This window comes from Triticum aestivum, chromosome 1B (genome assembly GCF_018294505.1).
Source record: "Triticum aestivum cultivar Chinese Spring chromosome 1B, IWGSC CS RefSeq v2.1, whole genome shotgun sequence".
Lineage (NCBI taxonomy): Eukaryota > Viridiplantae > Streptophyta > Magnoliopsida > Poales > Poaceae > Triticum > Triticum aestivum.
The window spans coordinates 634,849,208-634,867,133 of NC_057795.1; the positions used below are offsets into that span (position 1 = coordinate 634,849,208).

Sequence of the window (17,926 nt, forward strand, 5' to 3'; positions counted from 1 at the left end):
TTTGGGGAGCTCGGACAGAGGGGCGGGCAGAGTCTTGCCAATGGCTAGGTATGTGTGCAATGCTGAACTGCACTTGGAGTCTGAACTGACCGAGGAACTGAAGAAGATCAAGAAAAATCAAATGGAGATGATCGATTTGCAGAAGCAAGCAAATATCATGGCAGGGGGGTTCTATTGTTGTGTCATTGCTCTGTTTTTGTTTTACTTGTTGTTCATCCGTCATTAGAGGGGGCATCTAGGTCTGTCAGGGTAGAGGATGCAATCTGTGCGCCATGCCAAGTACAAGTAACTAAATCAAAGCAGAAATATTCAGTGTTCATGCTCTGTTCTTGTTCTTTAGTTAACAAAGTGCACACCCCCGAAATTCAGTCAAGCAGAATAGATGTTGGGCTGTGAGAAAATAACCAGGCCCAAATAGAGACAAGCCCACCCGCGTAGGGGCACCAGCCCAGTTTTGTAGCATAGAGGCACCCATGTTTAAAAAAATGCTTCGACTAAAACCTCAAATAAAATGTTGCTACGACAAATAAACCTTTAACAAACATATACTTCTTTACTTGTTTTTCCTTTGGCCAAATTTTTCTGTCGAATAAATGTTGGGCCGTATGTATTGTAACTTTTTTTGTTTTTCTTTACATATTTGTTGCTTGTACACTATTGTTTTGTGATTGTTTTTATGCATGTCTACGGTTCCATGAAACCCAGATTAAATGGGGATATGTGAAAGCCTCAGAAATCATTTTTTGAAATGATCATGTTAAAATTCGCTTCAAATAGGTCTAAGAAAATGTTCCTGTTTTGCTCTGAAAATATTGGCCAGAGGTAAAATTCAAACCAATATTTTTAGAAGCACGGAAATATTTATTTTAGGCATTTGAGTTAATCTGATAATTATTTACACAAATAAAATTGCACCCTACACCTACTAGCTAGGGTGGCCCTATTAGCCAGGGCCTAGATACATGCATGCCCACATGCAGCATACCAATATATGATTTTTTTTTCTTTTGCAAATACATTTGGGTACCCATACACTTGCATGTCCATAGTGGAATCTTCCTTGTATTAGTAACACATAGATCAACTAGATAGAACATCAAGCACATATATCAATTGACCAATATCAACTAGATAGAAAAAACAAAAACTAGATAGAACACATTGCGAGTATGTGATTTGCATGTCCATGGCGGGTTTGCATGTCCATGGTTTGGGTCATGACCCATGATTTGGCCAACATTGTGAAGACAGTTTGTGTGGTGAATGGGGTGTAGCAACACATGGCAACACACAAATAATAGAACGAAACGGGTACAACCCATAGCAACCCACAAATAATAGCACGAAACAATAGTATATAGAGTAGCACGAAACCCAACAACAATATAAACAGTAGCACAACCCATAGTTCCATGACATAGATAGCATAGCCTTACAACTTAATGATAGTAGCACACAGACATAAATGATTACAATTTAAAATACTAATATGATACACAGATAGATAGATCAGGGGCACCAAACTGGTTCTTCTCCTTCTCCTCCTCTGGGAGAACGCCACCTCGCTCCTCCGGGCGCCCTTCACTCCTGGTTGTCGACGGGGTACGGAAGGGTGTGCATGCCGTTGTTGGTGGGGAAGATGTTGTTGATGTCAGTGAAGACACCAGTAGAAAAAGGGTCTAATGTGCAGCTCATTAGTCCCGGTTTGAAATTGAGTCGGTACTAATGTGACCATTAGTGCCGGTTTGAATGGCTAGGCGGGCCGCTGTCAGTGGTACCGGTTCGTGGCGAACCTTTAGCACCGGTTCGTGCCACGAACCGGTACTAAAGAGCGTGGTGGCAGGATGTTGTCAGACTGGGGCCCCTCCAGCACCTTTAGTACCGGTTCATGCCACGAACCGGTACTAAAGGTCATCCTACATATAAACCCTTCGTCCAGCTCGCTCTGTTCTTCCCCCTTTCCCCTCTCCTGTCTGTTCTTCCCCTCTTCGCCTCGAGCTCATCACACATTTTGCCCAAATTTGGACAAGATTTGAAGGCCCCCATCCATTCAAGTGATCACAAAGGTTAGCAACCACTAGTAGAAAAACCCTCATTCGTCCCGGTTCATGAGGGCCATTTGTCCCGGTTTCCGAACCGGGACTAAAGGGTCGTTACTAAAGCCATGTCCCTTTAGTCCCAGTTCGACGAGGAACCGAGATGGGGCTCCACGTGGCCGCTGCCGCTTGCCCACGCAGGGGGCCTTTTGTCCCGGTTGGTGCCACCAACCGGGACCAAAAGGCTTCCATGCGTCAGCATTTCACGGGCTACGTTTTTGTTTTTTTTCTGAAAGGGAGGGGGTTGGGGGGTTTTGTAGGGTTAATTTAGGGGTTTCATATATTGTATTAGCTAGCTAATAGAGAGAAGTGTCCTCTCTTATCTCGGTGCTTGGTCAACGCTACGTATAGAGAGGACTCGACATGCTAGCTAGCTAGTAAGCAAATGAAGGAAACTATTAAGTACAGAAGATCATCATGAACATATACAGAAGTGATCGACCTCTCCTTCTCCGAGAGATTGGTCGAACAACAAGTTTTTGTATATCTTACCGACGCTACTGGCTACATATATATATACAATGTGTAAGATCTCTTACAATACCCTAACATATCAACTCAACTTCCACATGCATGGTGGTATTCTCCGGCTTTATTGATGATGTGGTCAAGAAAGAATCCAGCCAATTCCTCTTGAATTGCTCGCATGCAATCTTCTGGTAGGAGTTCATTCCACATCTCCCACATCTAATTTGAATAAGGGGGTCAATACATATATTTGAATGAAACTCAACAGAAATGATGGTAATAAAATAAACTTGTGAATATTTTTTCTTACGCACTTCATATTGTCTTTTAGAGTAGCCCCGCCTATTCTTGGCCGTCATGTTGTAGATGAACTCGGAGACGTAGTATCCACAGTAATCATTCCTGGATTCCTACCACAAGCACTTTACGAGAAATAGAGGTCAATCAAACTGATAATGAAGCATTATAAATGGCATTGATGATAGTAGTTAGAATCAAGGAGAGATGCGCGGAACTAGCTAGCTAGTAGTACTTACTTTCGGCTATTTCCATTGTAGATTCCGCGGCAGTCCCTAAACTTGTGCGGTGAATACTTTCAAAACCCTGCGAGACAAAGAAAACAATTACTTGATATCATGAAATGAACAAAGTTGCCGATATGGTGCGATAATGATCGAATCAACTTACTTCTCGAGCATCGTAGACATGGCCGCATACTCCTTGGGATCTTTTCGTCTCGAGTCTAAGACATTTACTAGTCCCTGCTCAAGCTTAATCTCTAGGAGAATATAGTGGAAGCTTCACACGCATGCATAACTCATCAATTACATTAATTACTATAACAGTAATAATTTAGGGAAACTGAATATGCACAAGACAGTAACACTCACTTGAAGTTGTAGGGAAAGAGTATTGTATCTTTGTTTTGATTTAGTACCAAAGATCGTAGCAAGTTGTCCTCGGTTTCCTTGGCATTATATTTAACCGTAAATTCATCTATGATATTTGTGTTAATGAACCCAATATCATACATTTCATTTTGTCTGCATTCGACGATCTTCAGTCTGCATAATATAGTGAGGATAATTATATATACATGCAATGAAAGAGCTGAGCTATATATAGAGACTTAATGACAGAAGTAGTACTTACAGATAGTAGCAAGTGACCGTTAATTTATCGAGGTCCTTTAGATTGAAAAACTGGAAGAACTCCTCAAATGGAACAGACAACTCCTCAATTCCAACGAGGTCGTGCACATCCTCTTTAACTTTCAGCTCAAAGTATCGATTTTATTCCCAGCTGACATCGCCTTTCTGTAGGTTTCCATGTACCAATCATGGAATCTTTGCATCATCGTTGTTAGAGTAGTTCCATCTTTGACGAGAGGCTTCCCGTACTCGTATTTGAATAAGTCTGGCTCCATTACATCAAAATGTGCATCATCGTAATCTCCAGGATTGGTACCGTGCAAGACCCCCGGATGATTAGCGACGATATCGCTAGACACCTTGAGCGGGGGGCACGATTGGTCCGCTTGTTTGCCGAGCTGGGGAATTTTTTTCCCAATTCTTCGTTCTTGTAATCTTTTGTCACTACAAGTACTTCCTGACCGCTTCGCTTCCTTATATGTCTTTCAGTAATGCGCTCATAGTTGGTTTTTGGTGGAGATGGTGGTGGTCGCTGCAGGGCATCCAAAGTGCGCTTCGCTTTAACCGGATCTATCTTCTCCTCCGGAGGTGGATGTCTCTTAGCTCTTTGCATTGCGAAGTAGTCCCTCACTTAGGCTTGACAGATCTCCTCGTTTTCCTTCTGGGTCCTCTCGTATGGTAACTTCTCTGGAGTCTTGAGAGGTGGACCAAATCTGTATTGCCTCCCGCCTGTACTGCTAGACGTCGAAGCAGGCCGAGCGGCTGCGGCTTTCTTCTTTAGTTGCTTACAAGGCGGAGAAGAAGGACTGCGACGCGTCGGAGCAGCCGGAGCGGTGGCGGGCCTCTTCTGCCCTTGCTGACGAGGCAGAGAAGAAGGAGGTTGGCTGGTCGGGCACGCCAGCGCAGGCGGAGAAGGAGGCGGAGTGCTGCCATGCGCTGGAGAAGGAGGCAGAGTGCCCTGATCACTCGTCGAAGGAGCAGGCGGAGCAGGAGGTAGAGTGCCTCCACGCGCTGGAGAAGGAGGCGGAGTGCCCTGATCACTCGCTGGAGGAGCAGGCGGAGGAGGAGGCGGAGTGCCCTGATCACTCGCTGGAGGAGCAGGCGGAGGAGGAGGTGGAGTGCCCTGACTCGCCGGAGGAGGAGGAGGTGGAGGCGTCCAGTTCGGAGGGTTGATGAGCTCCTTCCTCCATAGGCATGGAGTCTTCAAAGCAGAACCCAGCCGAGTCTCCCCTTCACTGGTAGGGTGTTCAAGCACGAGCTCCTCAAATCCCTCCATTATTTCTTCCATCGTCACCCTAGTATATCCTTCTGGAATTGGACGATAGTGAAAAGTTGCGCCAGGTTCAGGAGGTCGAACAGAGCTGATAGCCGCCTTGACTTTGTACTTCTCCCATTGCGTCATAAGGTGGCAATGTTGAGACTCTGTGATAGCATCCACGGGGTAGCTAGCAGGAGCCGTGAAGACAGGCTCCAGCTGAAGCTGCTCGATGGAAGCCACGCTGCTTCTCCGCTGAGATGGCGGGGTAGCTTCGGGGGTAGCTTCGGTAGGTCGCTTGCTTTGAATTGCATCTCGTTCCTCTAGCTTCTGTACCCTTGAGTGCAGCTCCTGCAGTTCGCTCTGCTCCACCTTCCTCCTCCTCTCTTGGCATTTGTAACCGCCTGCGTCCGGAAACCCAGCCTTCCACGGAACGGAGCCTGGCGTGCCTCGTGTCCGTCCAGGGTGCTCAGGATTCCCGAGGGCCATTGTGAGCTTGTCCTTCTCTCTATCTGGAACGAACGTCGCTTCCCGCGCTACATTAATATAGTGTTGAAGCTTCCTGAGGGGTATTCGCAGTTGCTCCCTCATCCAAACGCACTTCCCTGTTACAGGGTCCAAGGATCCACCAACCCCTAAGAACCAAGTCCGGCAACGGTCGGGCCAGTTCGATGTCTCTGGTTCGACCCCTTTATCAAACAGGTCATTCTCAGCCTTGGCCCACAATGGTCGGGCTTTGAGGTAGCCACCTGACCCCGTGCGATGGTGATGCTTCTTCTTCGCAGCATTTATCTTGTTTATGGCTGACATCTTCTTACTCGTCTCAGATGTCTTGTTGGCCACAAATGCGTCCCATTGATCTCTGAGCTTCTCGTACCGGCCGATGAATTCTGGTGTCTTTTTTGGGTCGACAAACTTTCCTTTCAGTTCATTCTTCCACTTCCTGAATAAATCTGCCATCTTCTGGAGAGCAAAGGACTTGATCAATGGCTCTTTAACTAGATTCTCCGAATCATCCTCTTCCGGTAGGGTGAAATTTACCTTCAGCGCTCAAAGATCAGCTTTCTGTCTATCTTGGACAAAATAAACTTGAAGCTCTTCATCCTTAGGCTAATTCCATAGCTCTATGATGATCGGGATCATGTCCCTAACAAGAACCCCACAGTGAGCAGTAAATGCCTCCTTGGTCCGGAGGGGTTCAATCGGTTGGCCATCGCATGCGATTGCTGTGATTGTGAACCTTTCATCTGATCGCAACTTTTTCTTCGGGACTCGTCTCTTTACCAAAGTTGTGCTCGATCCAGAGGGCTAGAAATTAGAAGAAAGACGAGAGTTAATATGTGTAGATACCAAAACAATGAATGCATCAATTAGCTATAGTCAGCACAGGCTTAATTAATATATATACCTGGCCGGACTCTGTTCGGTCACCGGAGCCGTCATCACGGCCTCCTTCTTGCACCGGCATTCGGTCACCGGTCACGGTCTCCTCCGTTGTTCGAGGACTGTAGCCTGCTTCTTCACCCTCTCCTTCCAGACCATCGCTTTCGTTGAGATATGACATGACATCAGCTCCGTCTACAATTATGTCCCCCAACACCCGTTCTGCTTCCTCGTCTCGGCCGTGCTCCATAGTTTCTGCAAATATTACAACATGGCAATTATTATACAAACATGACAGATGGATATATGAGTGGCAAACGTAGACCTAGCTATAGCTATTCACAACAAGGAATTATATTAATTAATGGCCTCGACGCTTCTCTAGGGGTTTGGGGTGGCTTCGGTAACGCTTAAAGGGTTCGGGGTGGCCTCGACGACAACGCTCTTTTAACTTGGTAAAGGAGGGGGTATATCGACAAAGACGACATACATACATGGAAAAAATGTTATCGGGGAGGGGGTATATCGACCCCCCCCCCCTCATGTTGAAGATATGTTGAATTCCCAAGAGAGTTAAGAACTCGAGAGGGACTCCCTACCCCTCATGTCTGATGAGTTTTTACTCCCTCTCTCCCATGAAACATTCATCAAACAAACTTAATACGAGTTTTAATAGAAAAATTAACCAAGTTTTCATATATCATCATCATCATCTACTACAAAAAAAATTGACATATTCTTTGCATATGAACATACAAACATTTGCATATTCGACAATAATATCACCAAAAAAATTCTATGAAGTTAACCTTAAAAATTTTAACTTTTGCATATTCCTAGAACCCTCGAACCCTCGACCCTCGAACCCTCGACCATAGAACCCTCGAACCCTCAACCCTAGAACCCTAGAACCCTCAAACTCTCGAACCTCAAACCCTCGACCCCTCGACCCTCGAACCCTCGAAACCCTTGACCCTAGAACCCTCAAACCCTCGACCCTCGAACGCTCGACCCCTCGACCCTCGAACCCTCGACCCCCTCCCCTCCTCATGTCGAAGTTATCCGACAGGGGGTATATCGACCCCCCCCTCATTTGAAGTTATCGGGGAGGTCGTATATCGACAACGACATACCCGATAAAAATAGGAAAAAATTTGTTTTTGCCACTCTAGTTTTTGCCAACTTTGCTTATGCAACTCTAGAATTTGACATTTCACTTTTGCCACTCTTAGCTTTTGACAATATATCACTTTTGACATTCCATGGCAAAAACAAAAATTTTACAGTGGCAATTGTGATACATGTCAAAAGCTAAGAATGGCAAAAGTGAAATGAAAAATTATCGTTTTTGCCACGAAATGGCATTTGTGATGTATTGTTAAAATCTAAGAGTGGCAAAAGTGAGATGTCAAATTCTAGAGTGGCATAAGCAAAGTTGGCAAAAACTAGAGTGGCAAAAACAAAGTTTTCCCATAAAAATAAGAAGAGGACGAAGTCGAAGAAAAAGAGGAGAAGAAGAAAGGAATAGAGGAGAAGATCGAAGAAAAAAAGAAGAAAAAAAGAGGAGAAGAAGAAAGGAATAGAGGTGAAGAAGAAAAAAATAGAAATTACTCTATTTTTTTCTTCTTCTCTTCTATTCCTTTCTTCTTCTCCTCTTTTTTTCTTTTTTTCTCTTCTTATTTTCCTTTTTCCACTCCTTCTTTTTCTCTTCTTCCTCTTTTCTTCCTTTTCCTTATTTTACTTTTTCCTCTACACTAACCTAAAATCGATATCTACTAATTAACAACCTAAAAAAAAATTAATACACATATGAAAAAAAAACATCATATGAAAAAAAACATTGTATGCACAAAAAACATCATATGAACCCCACCCCCCACCCCTCATGTCGAAGTTATCGGGGAGGGAGTATATCGCGACCCCCACCCCCCCCCCGTCATGTCGAAGTTATCGGGGAGGGGGTATATCGACCCCCCCCCCCTCATCACTACAAGAAATATGTCAACTAGTGACCTTCTGTCAGTGACCCTGGAAGAATTGGTCATAGATCTATGACCATTTCAGACCAATTGGTCAAAAACTGTTCGGGAGGCTCCAAACCCTAAACTATAACGATCATTTTGGTCAAAAGGTCATAATTTCCTTACACGAAATGGTCATAAAGCAGATAGCACTGGTCCGCTGCCTTATTTCTAGCTGATCACGACCAATATAGATGGTCATAACCTTGTAAATTATGGTGGGTTGCTATGACTAGGCGCCACCTCATCAGTTTTGCCTATGTGTCATGTCCATGTGGCAATTTTTGCCCTAGGTTGTGAAGCAACCTATATTTCTGTCATTCCCAAAATTCCCCAAAAAATCTCATAAATTCTTTGGGTCATATCTTTGTCAAATATGTAAAAAAAACCTTCCTTGCCTAGTTCAAAAATAATTCATTTTCCTATTCTGTTCAGAAAAACACTTTGTGAAGGAAGTACCACTTTGGCATGTCCAAATGGTATCCATTTTCTACAGTGTTTTCCTATACCCAAATAACCATCCTCCACCAAATGTCAACTCAATCCATTCATTATTTTGAGCCCAGCTTCAACATTCGTATTTATGTCCAGTGTTGTACTTTGCAAAGCAAGTACCATCTAGGCTCCTCCTTTTGAGCTGAAAATTTGTGAAGATGGTCTTCTTAGTAACTGGTCATCCTCAGCCAAAACTCACACCCATTAGCCATGTGCATTTTCCGTACCGCTAATCAAACATTTGGCTGCTTATTCATGTTTGAGCATCGATCGGTCTCCTCATGAGAATCTTATGTTGGGATTTTCTTCCTAGCACCTACCTGGGGAGTACCCAACCCACTAGACATGCCTAGGCCGCCCAGAACACATGGCAACGCCACGGTCACGCGGTGACCACGCGGCGGGCATGCGAGTTTACGCGCTCTAGAGTTGGGGCCCTCGTCCACCATCCAAACATCGACGTATCACCATCAAACTATGTATTTATGATTAAATCGGTACTTATATAACTAGAAATGATTTTGGAAAAAATAAAGAGCAAACTATTAGGCAGCTGCAGTTCAAATTTGACCTGCTTCCTGTTGAATCGGCATGAATTGTCTTTTTCACCAGAGGTGGATCAAAACTTTTGACACCCAACCATTTTGTCAATTGTGCATTAAATATGGTCTAGTATTTTATAAAATTGATTAGGTCCAATTTTGCAACAAATATATGGTAGGTCCTTCAAAAAAACTCATTTCAAAGAAAATCAACTAGTTTGTTTTTCCTCGCGCAGCGGAACGTTTCGTCCCCTCGCTCGATAGATGGCAGAGCATCGTCCGCTTCTGTTAATTGCTAAACATACACAAATGAGAGTTAATTTTTATATTAACGGCTAGATCTAATTAGGTGGATCTGATCGTGAGGTGGTATCTTATCATGGTTGTTTCGTGTACGTGTTTCCGTGTGCGTTTAAGAAAGAATATGCTTGCTTGTTTAATAGTAGTAGAGATAAGTACGCTGCACTTTTTCACATGCGCATCATGCAGCCGCGACTATCGCATTCTTCTGTGTGGGCTAAAGCCATTCTTGCATATTCCCTAGCACGTACTCCCTCCATAAAAAAATATAAAACCGGCGTACTATCAATTGGCAATTCCAGTTGAAAAGAAAAGAAATAAATGTCGGCACGAAATGGACATTGGCAGATGGTGGACGTGCCATGCCATGCCATAGTCGCAGGGCATTCATGCGGTACAGCCGGAGCCGGGCTACGTACGTTGGTCTATTGGTCTACACGCAGGAGAGGAGAGTCGAAAACGATTATGTGAGCAGGGGAGTCAGTCTAAAATGATTTCAGCCCATGCATGCAATGCAACGCAACGAAAAAAGCTCGAACGAATTTCGTGAAACAAACTGCAGGGCTCAGACTGCACATCTGCACTGCACTTGGTCAGCTCGGCTGGGCCGCTGGCTGTTCCGTGTGGCGGGAAGCGGGTTCACCTTTTACCCCTCGTGAGTCGTGAGCGTGAGGGAGGTCACCTCGTCTCCGTTTACCATGGCCTTCATGGGGTCGCCAGCCTCGTGTCGTCTCTTCCCTAGCCGTGTGCACTTGTGTGGTCGACATGGATCCAGCATATATGCTTTCCCTTGCCCCTGCCATCTCTACTCCTTTTTCTACTTCCTATTTGAACTAACAAGAGCAACTTCAACGCGTCGCAGTTAATCTTGTTGGTTAAATTTAGACAAAGTTAAAACACGGAAACAGAGGAAGCATTATATTCCGGAACGGAGGGAGTACTAGTACGAAACAAAGAGACTGGTGCAGTACTAGGCACCGTCGTGGTTTTTCAGGGTGCACGGCTGCTATCGGCAGTATGCACACTACTGAACAGAAATTCATTCAAGTGTGCCGAGAAACCGCTGACGCTCCTTGCGTGCTCGCAGTCATGCTGGCTAGCGTCCTGCTACAAACTGTTTTATTTTTCCTTTTTTTCATTTCTTTTTAACGTCCTGCTACCGCAGAGAATGAGTTCGAGATGGCGTTTCTTCGGACGGTGCTGTCTTATTTCTGGCAAAAAAAAGGAGAGGTCTTTTTGGCCTCTTGGCTTTTTTTTTGCATGGTAATACGTGTCCCATTTATATAGAATAAAGATCAAGTTACAAGGCACGTAAGCACCGACCATACAAGACTGAAAAGATAGAAAAATCCTATACAAAATACCAACGTCTGTCCCTCTCCTTCGACACCACCGAAGCGGTCACCAAAGGATAAAAAGACAGATCACCTCTTCACCCAAGCTCGATGCGGCTCCATCGCTGATCAGCAGCTTTGCGGACCTCCAAAGTAGTTGCCAGAAGCAAAACCATAGCCGTTGAAAGAATCAGACCGGGGCAACATGTCCCCGGACACGCCATCGAACTTCAGAACTGACACCCCCGCATGACGACAACGTCGGAGGAGGAAACCAGAACTGTCAGCCTTCAACCACAGACCCAGCACAAGATTCTCCATCTTCCACCTGTCACTTGCGTAGACAACCGCCTGCGTGTATTCCTGAATGACAAACGCTCCACCATGACATTGGAGACAACGCCATAGCAACGGGGACAGAGCAGAAGGAGAGATACACCTGATGGAGTCGCCGCCGCCGCCTCGCCAACACCATCCATGAACCCTAACGCTGCCGATGGCAGAGACACGATGCCATCAAATCCGAGACGACGCCGTGAAGGACACCACCGGTATGGGAGTGAAGCTGAGGCAGATTTATTCGTCTGTGCGCCGCTCCCACCACCCCAACGACGCACCACGACCTACAAATCCAAAACCTAACTACAGAGCGGAGGAACGGGGTCCCTCCTCCCTCCTGCCGCCGGAGCAGCGGCTGGAGGGAGAGGGGGCCAGCGCACCGGCCGGTGAAGATCGGTGGAAGGAGATCGTCTCCCTAGTCGCCTGGCTGTTGGCGGCGGCCAGGGTAGGGAAAGCACCCCCGCAAAAAAAAGGGTAGGGAAAGCTGATCTCGGCATTAAGGTACGGGACTTGACCTTTTGGCCTCTTGGCTGCCTGCGCGTTCACTTCACACGTGCTAGTACTAGCAGGTCACGGGATACATCACTCGCTGGGTACTACCACCACTGACTCCACGAGGCCCACAGAATGGCATCTGCTCACATGCATGCACGCATGTTTGACAAACTTCCAACGACGTGAAACAATGCCCTTTTGGCAGCGGCGCTGATCCCTTTTTTCCAAAACAAACACACGAAATTTTATCCACTAGAAAGAATATCATACTTCCTCCGTCCAAGAATATAAGAACGTTAGGAAGTGCCCTCTCAGGTCTTTTTCTACCATGCACATAAAAATTATGTGAAGTCAAACTTTGTATGGTTTGACTATATTTATGTGAAAAAAATATCAACATCTACAGTATTGTTATTTAAAAGTATGGAAAATAAACTCATGAAGCATCTGATGATAATACTGTGAATGTTGATTTTTCTTATAAAGTTGGTCAAACTTTGACTTTACATAAATCTTATATATGCAAAGTAAAAAAAAGGACCGGAGTTGGAGGGAGTACTTGAAAGCCGGTTTTCGCAAGAAAATAAAATAAAAGATAAAAGAAAGCCAGGCAACAAAACAAAACCAGTGATTTCCGGCGATATGTAGAACTAAACAAATGACTATGGGGAAATCCAGATGTTGCGCACATCTCATGTCATCCTGGAATATCAAATTTTGACTGGTAATAGAAACAAATGACTACACGAAGATGCACTTCCAGAAGAAAACAAATCCACATCAACGTCGATCAATCGAACCCTTGCATCAAACAAACCAAACAAGCTACACTGACATTGACTAAACCCGCCACGTCGCCCCCTGCGTCTCCACGCCATCTACCTGCCCTGCCCGGCGTGCGCCGGTCCTCGAGCTCACCAGAGAAGAGCGATGGGCAGCCCGGCGCCGCCCGGCGCCTCGCACGGCCTGTTCGGGTCGAGCGGCGTCGGCGGGTTCGGCTACGGCCTCGCCGTCTCCGTCGGCATCCTCCTCATCGTCCTCACCATCGCGCTCGCCGTCTACCTCTGCTGCGCCCGCGCCTCGTCCATGCCCGTGGCCGCCGCGGCAGCCATCAACGCCGACGGGATTCCACCTCGTCGCGATGTCGAGATCGGCGGTATCGACGCGGCGACGCTGGAGGCGTACCCGGCGGTGGTCTACGGGGAGGCGAGGAAGCCGGCCACGGAGGAGCAGCAGCCGGCGTGCTGCGCCGTCTGCCTGGAGAGGTACGCGGACAGCGACGTGGTCCGGGTGCTGCCGGACTGCGGCCACCTGTTCCACCGCGGGTGCGTCGACCCCTGGCTCCGGCAGCGGCCGACGTGCCCGGTGTGCCGGACGTCGCCTCTGCCCAGCCCCGTGCCCACGCCTCTCGCCGAGGTGACGCCGCTGGCGCTGGTGAGGGTGATGCCGGCGTGAGGCGAGCCCCTGGTGTCTCTTCGTAGACGTGGCGTTCTTCACCTCTTCTGGGCTTGCTCTGTGTTTTCCTTTTGTTGGACAGCCAGAGACAGGCTGCTCTTTGTTTTCTTCCCATCTCCATTAATTTTATGTATACGGCGAGATGCCACATCTCTACTCCTGATGGACGAATTGGTTGAATAGTCCCCTCACTTTCAACCGGTTTATTTTCAACCGGTTTATTTTCAACCGGTTTTTCTTCGTCCCACCTCCCACCAGCCCCTCCCACCGGTTTTTCTCTTTTCTCGTCTGACCGGCAATACCCAACGTATTTATGGTAATCAATCATAATTAATCCACGTATAGTAATAAATTAATCTAGGTATGGTAAGGTCATAACTCAGAAAATTTTGAATATGGCAATTATATGGTAATAAATTTAAATTACCCAAAAGGCTATCAATCCAGATATGGTAAGGCCATAACTCGGGAAATATCGAATATGGTAATAAATTTAAATTACCACCAGGTATGGTAAGGCTATCCACGTATAGTAATAAATCATATAGTAATAAATCATAATTAATCCACGTATAATAATAAATCAATCCAGGTATGGTGAGGTCATAACTCAGGAAATTTTGAATATGGTAATAAATTTAAGTTACCCCAAAGGTTATCAATCCAGGTATGGTAAGGCCATAAATCGGGAAATATCGAATATGGTAATAAATTTAAATTACCCCAAAGACTATCAATCCAGGTATGGTAAGGCCATAACTCGAGAAATATCGAATATGGTAATAAATTTAAATTACCACTAGGTATGGTAAGGCTATCCACGTATAGTAATAAATCATATAGTAATAAATCATAATTAATCCACGTATAGTAATAAATCAATCCATGTATGGTAAAGTCATAACTCAGGAAATTTTGAATATGGTAATTATATGGTAATAAATGTAAATTACCCCAAAGGCTATCAATCCAGGTATGGTAAGGCCATAACTCGGGAAATATCGAATATGGTAATAAATTTAAATTACCACCAGGTATGGTAAGGCTATCGATCCAGGTATGGCACGCCCTCACCTGATCACCTATCACAATCTCCAGCCCCACGCACGCACCAAAGAACCCACCCGGCACCAAACGCAGCTCCTCTCGACCCCCTCGAGTAAACGCCGCCACCGTCGTGCGATCTTCCTGACACAGACGCCGTCGCCGCCTCCTTCCCACCTACGGCGTCCCCCACGTCCATGGTGACGGCGCTCGCGTCCTACACTGACCCTCCGCCTCATATAGGTTGGTCGTTGATGGAGTGGGATGTGCCGCTGCGGTTTGGGGAGGCGCAATCACGATCTGGTTGGGATCTCGGTGTGGACTCGTTCTCTACGATGAAGGATGGCGCTGCCTCCCTGGCAAATGGGATCGGAGGAAGGGGCTCTACGTCGTGAATGTCGGCGAGGCAGCGGCTGAAGGCGAGCCCGACGATGAGCACGGGTGTTCGTCCCATGAAATAGGCAGCCACGAAGGGCGGATCTGAGGCCACCCCAATCGCCGGTGGCCCTTCCTCCCATCGCTCATCGCCTCCATTCTCTCTCTCCTTTAAATCTTTGTCGCCCCTGCCTGATTCTGGCCGACGCCATCTGGCTCTCGCATCGACCACCACCAGCACGGCTGCGGACGAGGCGCAACCGCAGCCGCCGCCGCCGCCATCCTCATCCACCTCCTCCACCATCCTTCCCAGCCGTCGTCGGGGGCACCTGCCATCTACGCTCTAGCCCACCCGCTCCCTCCTATCCCCTCCCCCTGCCTGCCAGCCCCGTGATCCATCGCACAGATGGCAGGTACTACAGCGACCTCCTCCCCAGCGGATCCGGCCTCCTCCGATGGAGATCCATTCTGGGCACCGCCTTATTCTCATGCGTGCACGTCTATATCAACGTCTCATTCCACCTCACCTCACCTGAGCCTTTACCTTCCCACCTCTGCTTCAGATCCACATCACTTTGCAAGGTATGTGCTTGATTGTTCCAAACTGGATCGATGGATTATGCAAGGTACTTTGGGTGTCGTCATTGACGGCAATTGTCACGCCATGCTACCATCGGAGGGGTCCCTCATCGATGATTAGGGTCTTCCGAACTGCACGAGCTCCATTGAGAAGGATGTTTTTAATTCTGGTTTTGCCTACATGCTTTCTTTGCCTGTATCTACTTAGCTAATGTCTTCTTATAGATAGTAGCTGCTGAAGTGGTGATCAAAGTTGTTCACTATAAGGAAACAACCATGATAACATAAGTGTATATTCCCTGACCTTTGACCTGAAGTACTTTTTCATTAGAAACTTGCAACAACCAGGCATTGAAATTAGCAACAGCTTCGTACGTACTGAACTAATTTGCAGCAACACGTACTGAACTAAGTTAGGTTATGCTCATCGTTCCAACATGCTTAGTGATAACCACCTAGCAAGCTGATCAAACATGAAAAAATTGAAGTGCTACTGCTAATCGTACTATTCTGAATGTGAAAATCTATTTAATTGGCTCTTCTCTAATTGTACACTTGCATAAATCTCAGATCTTGCAAATTACAGTATAACCATAAAAGTCATGCTTTGACTCCTATAGGGCCTTTTGCACTTTAATATGACTAATAATTTGCCTTAATATCACAGATTGTATTACTACCTTTCTAAGTGAATGACATTCAAGAAGGTCATTAAATAAAACCAAGAAATCCTTCTGGTATTGGAGTGTAGGAAAGTTGAGACTATAAAACCAAAAGGTTATATTTACGTTTATTAGAGAAGGTTCTTTACTTTTTATAGGAAAACACAAAATGTTGCGATGTATAGTCTAGGTGGTGGGCCTCCTTGATCCACTTGGTGGATGAGGGCGACTCCGGTCCTGGCACCCATAGTGCCAGTGATCCAAAAATCATAGGGCCTGGATATAGCTCTAGCAGACGTATGCGGCTTGCGCATCGAGCTTGGTCGTCTCGAGCATGAAGATAGGCAGTTGTAGACCAAGAGCTGGTATAGAGATAGGCGAGTTGTAGACAAGAGCTGGTGGGCAGCAAGAAACGCATGCACACCAAAGAACAAATCTGAGTCACATGCCTACTTCTATTGGTTTCTACAAAGAGCGGCTAGCTTAGATCTTAGACTAGTCGGTCACTGTCGAGGTCGCCAAGGTGATCTTACAGCACCGCCGTGGGGATTTCTCATGATTTTATGTAGGCAAGCCGCAAGCGGTGGTGGTGATTGGCTGGGTGGTGTCGCTGCCTTGGGAAGAGACGAAGTGATGGTAAAAGTAAGCAGGATCCGATGATTCTTCCGTGGGGATAGCCAAAGTCAAGATGTCGACTACAGACTCGTCGCAGACTTGCAGTGAACCTGGATGCGGCAAGCCTGATTTGTGGATCGATGGCGGGTCTTGACTTTGTTAGGCCAGGATTGGATGGTTGCGGAGGGTGGTGTGCTTGATTGGGTTCCCATGGAAGAATGTGGCCTCCTCGTGGATCTGGTCATGCCCATCCTAGAGAACATTGTGTCCCTAGCTCCCTCGAGGAGCAAGGACAGTGCAAGCGGCAGCAGGGGGTAGGGGTAGATGTGGGGAGGGATATCGGCGGCTGCTCGAGGTCATCATGATGAAACCCTTGACGTCCCATCTTTATCAATGGAAGTGGAAGAGGACGAAGTCGAGATTGGATAGGAGTTTGAGTTCTTTTTGGCACCGATCGGTTCCCCACTTTAGAGATGTATTTTTTTGCGTGCGAGCAAACAGTGGGTTGATTCTAAAAGGGATAGGCACTTTTCAACAGAAGTGCATGACGGACCAAAAATATGACCTCATTTTATTTGTTTGATAGATATCGTATTATTCGTTGTTGTTCGTTCGGTGAAATTTTCTAATATTTGATTGTTGTGTTTCTAATTAGAGCACCCCATAATCACCCAATATGAGGGGATGATAAATGAAAGATACTGACTATAAATTTTAAAGAGCCCGTGGCAACGCACGGGCGTTATACTAGTGTAATTAGAAGGTGATAAGTGTTGTAGCTAGATGTTAGTGAATGTTGTTTTTTGCAGATGTAAATTCGTGTATGAGGTTAGTTTAGTCAGTAAATTGGTGATATTGTTGAAGAAGACAAATTTGATCAGCCATATTTTTAAGATTCAGTAGCGGACGAAACGTACATGGTTTAAAAAAGTTACTCCCTTGGGTCTACTAATACAATGCCACTTCACAATTTTATGTCTAACTTTGACCATTAACTTTACCAACAAAATAGTACATGCCAAAAAAAAGTATGCCATTGATTCACATTTAAAAAACTTTGCAATAATATTTTTTTTGTGACATGACATGCAACCCATATTTCCTTGACCAAAATTATAATGCAAAATTTGATAGAAAGATGAAGTGACCTTGTATATAAATTTAGAGGGAGTATTTGCCTGCTAGCATGACAAATATCAAGTTTGATTTTTTTATTTGCCTTAGATCTTGCAATTGGCTCTCCTATGACCGATGTGTCACCCAGATCGCCATCTCAACCTCGTGTCCCCATTGGGGCTCCTCATCACTCCCATGAGC

The 17,926-nt window shown here is 45.9% G+C and overlaps 1 protein-coding gene across 1 annotated transcript; it reads left to right on the forward strand.

Annotated features, from left to right (window-relative positions):
• The first annotated feature begins 12,568 nt into the window (after positions 1–12,568).
• Positions 12,569–13,516, forward strand: LOC123097742 (RING-H2 finger protein ATL70-like). Its single transcript, XM_044519565.1, has one exon. The coding sequence runs from the start codon at positions 12,810–12,812 to the stop codon at positions 13,332–13,334; it is 525 nt and encodes a 174-aa protein (XP_044375500.1). The 5' UTR covers positions 12,569–12,809; the 3' UTR covers positions 13,335–13,516.
• Positions 13,517–17,926: the final 4,410 nt, after the last annotated feature.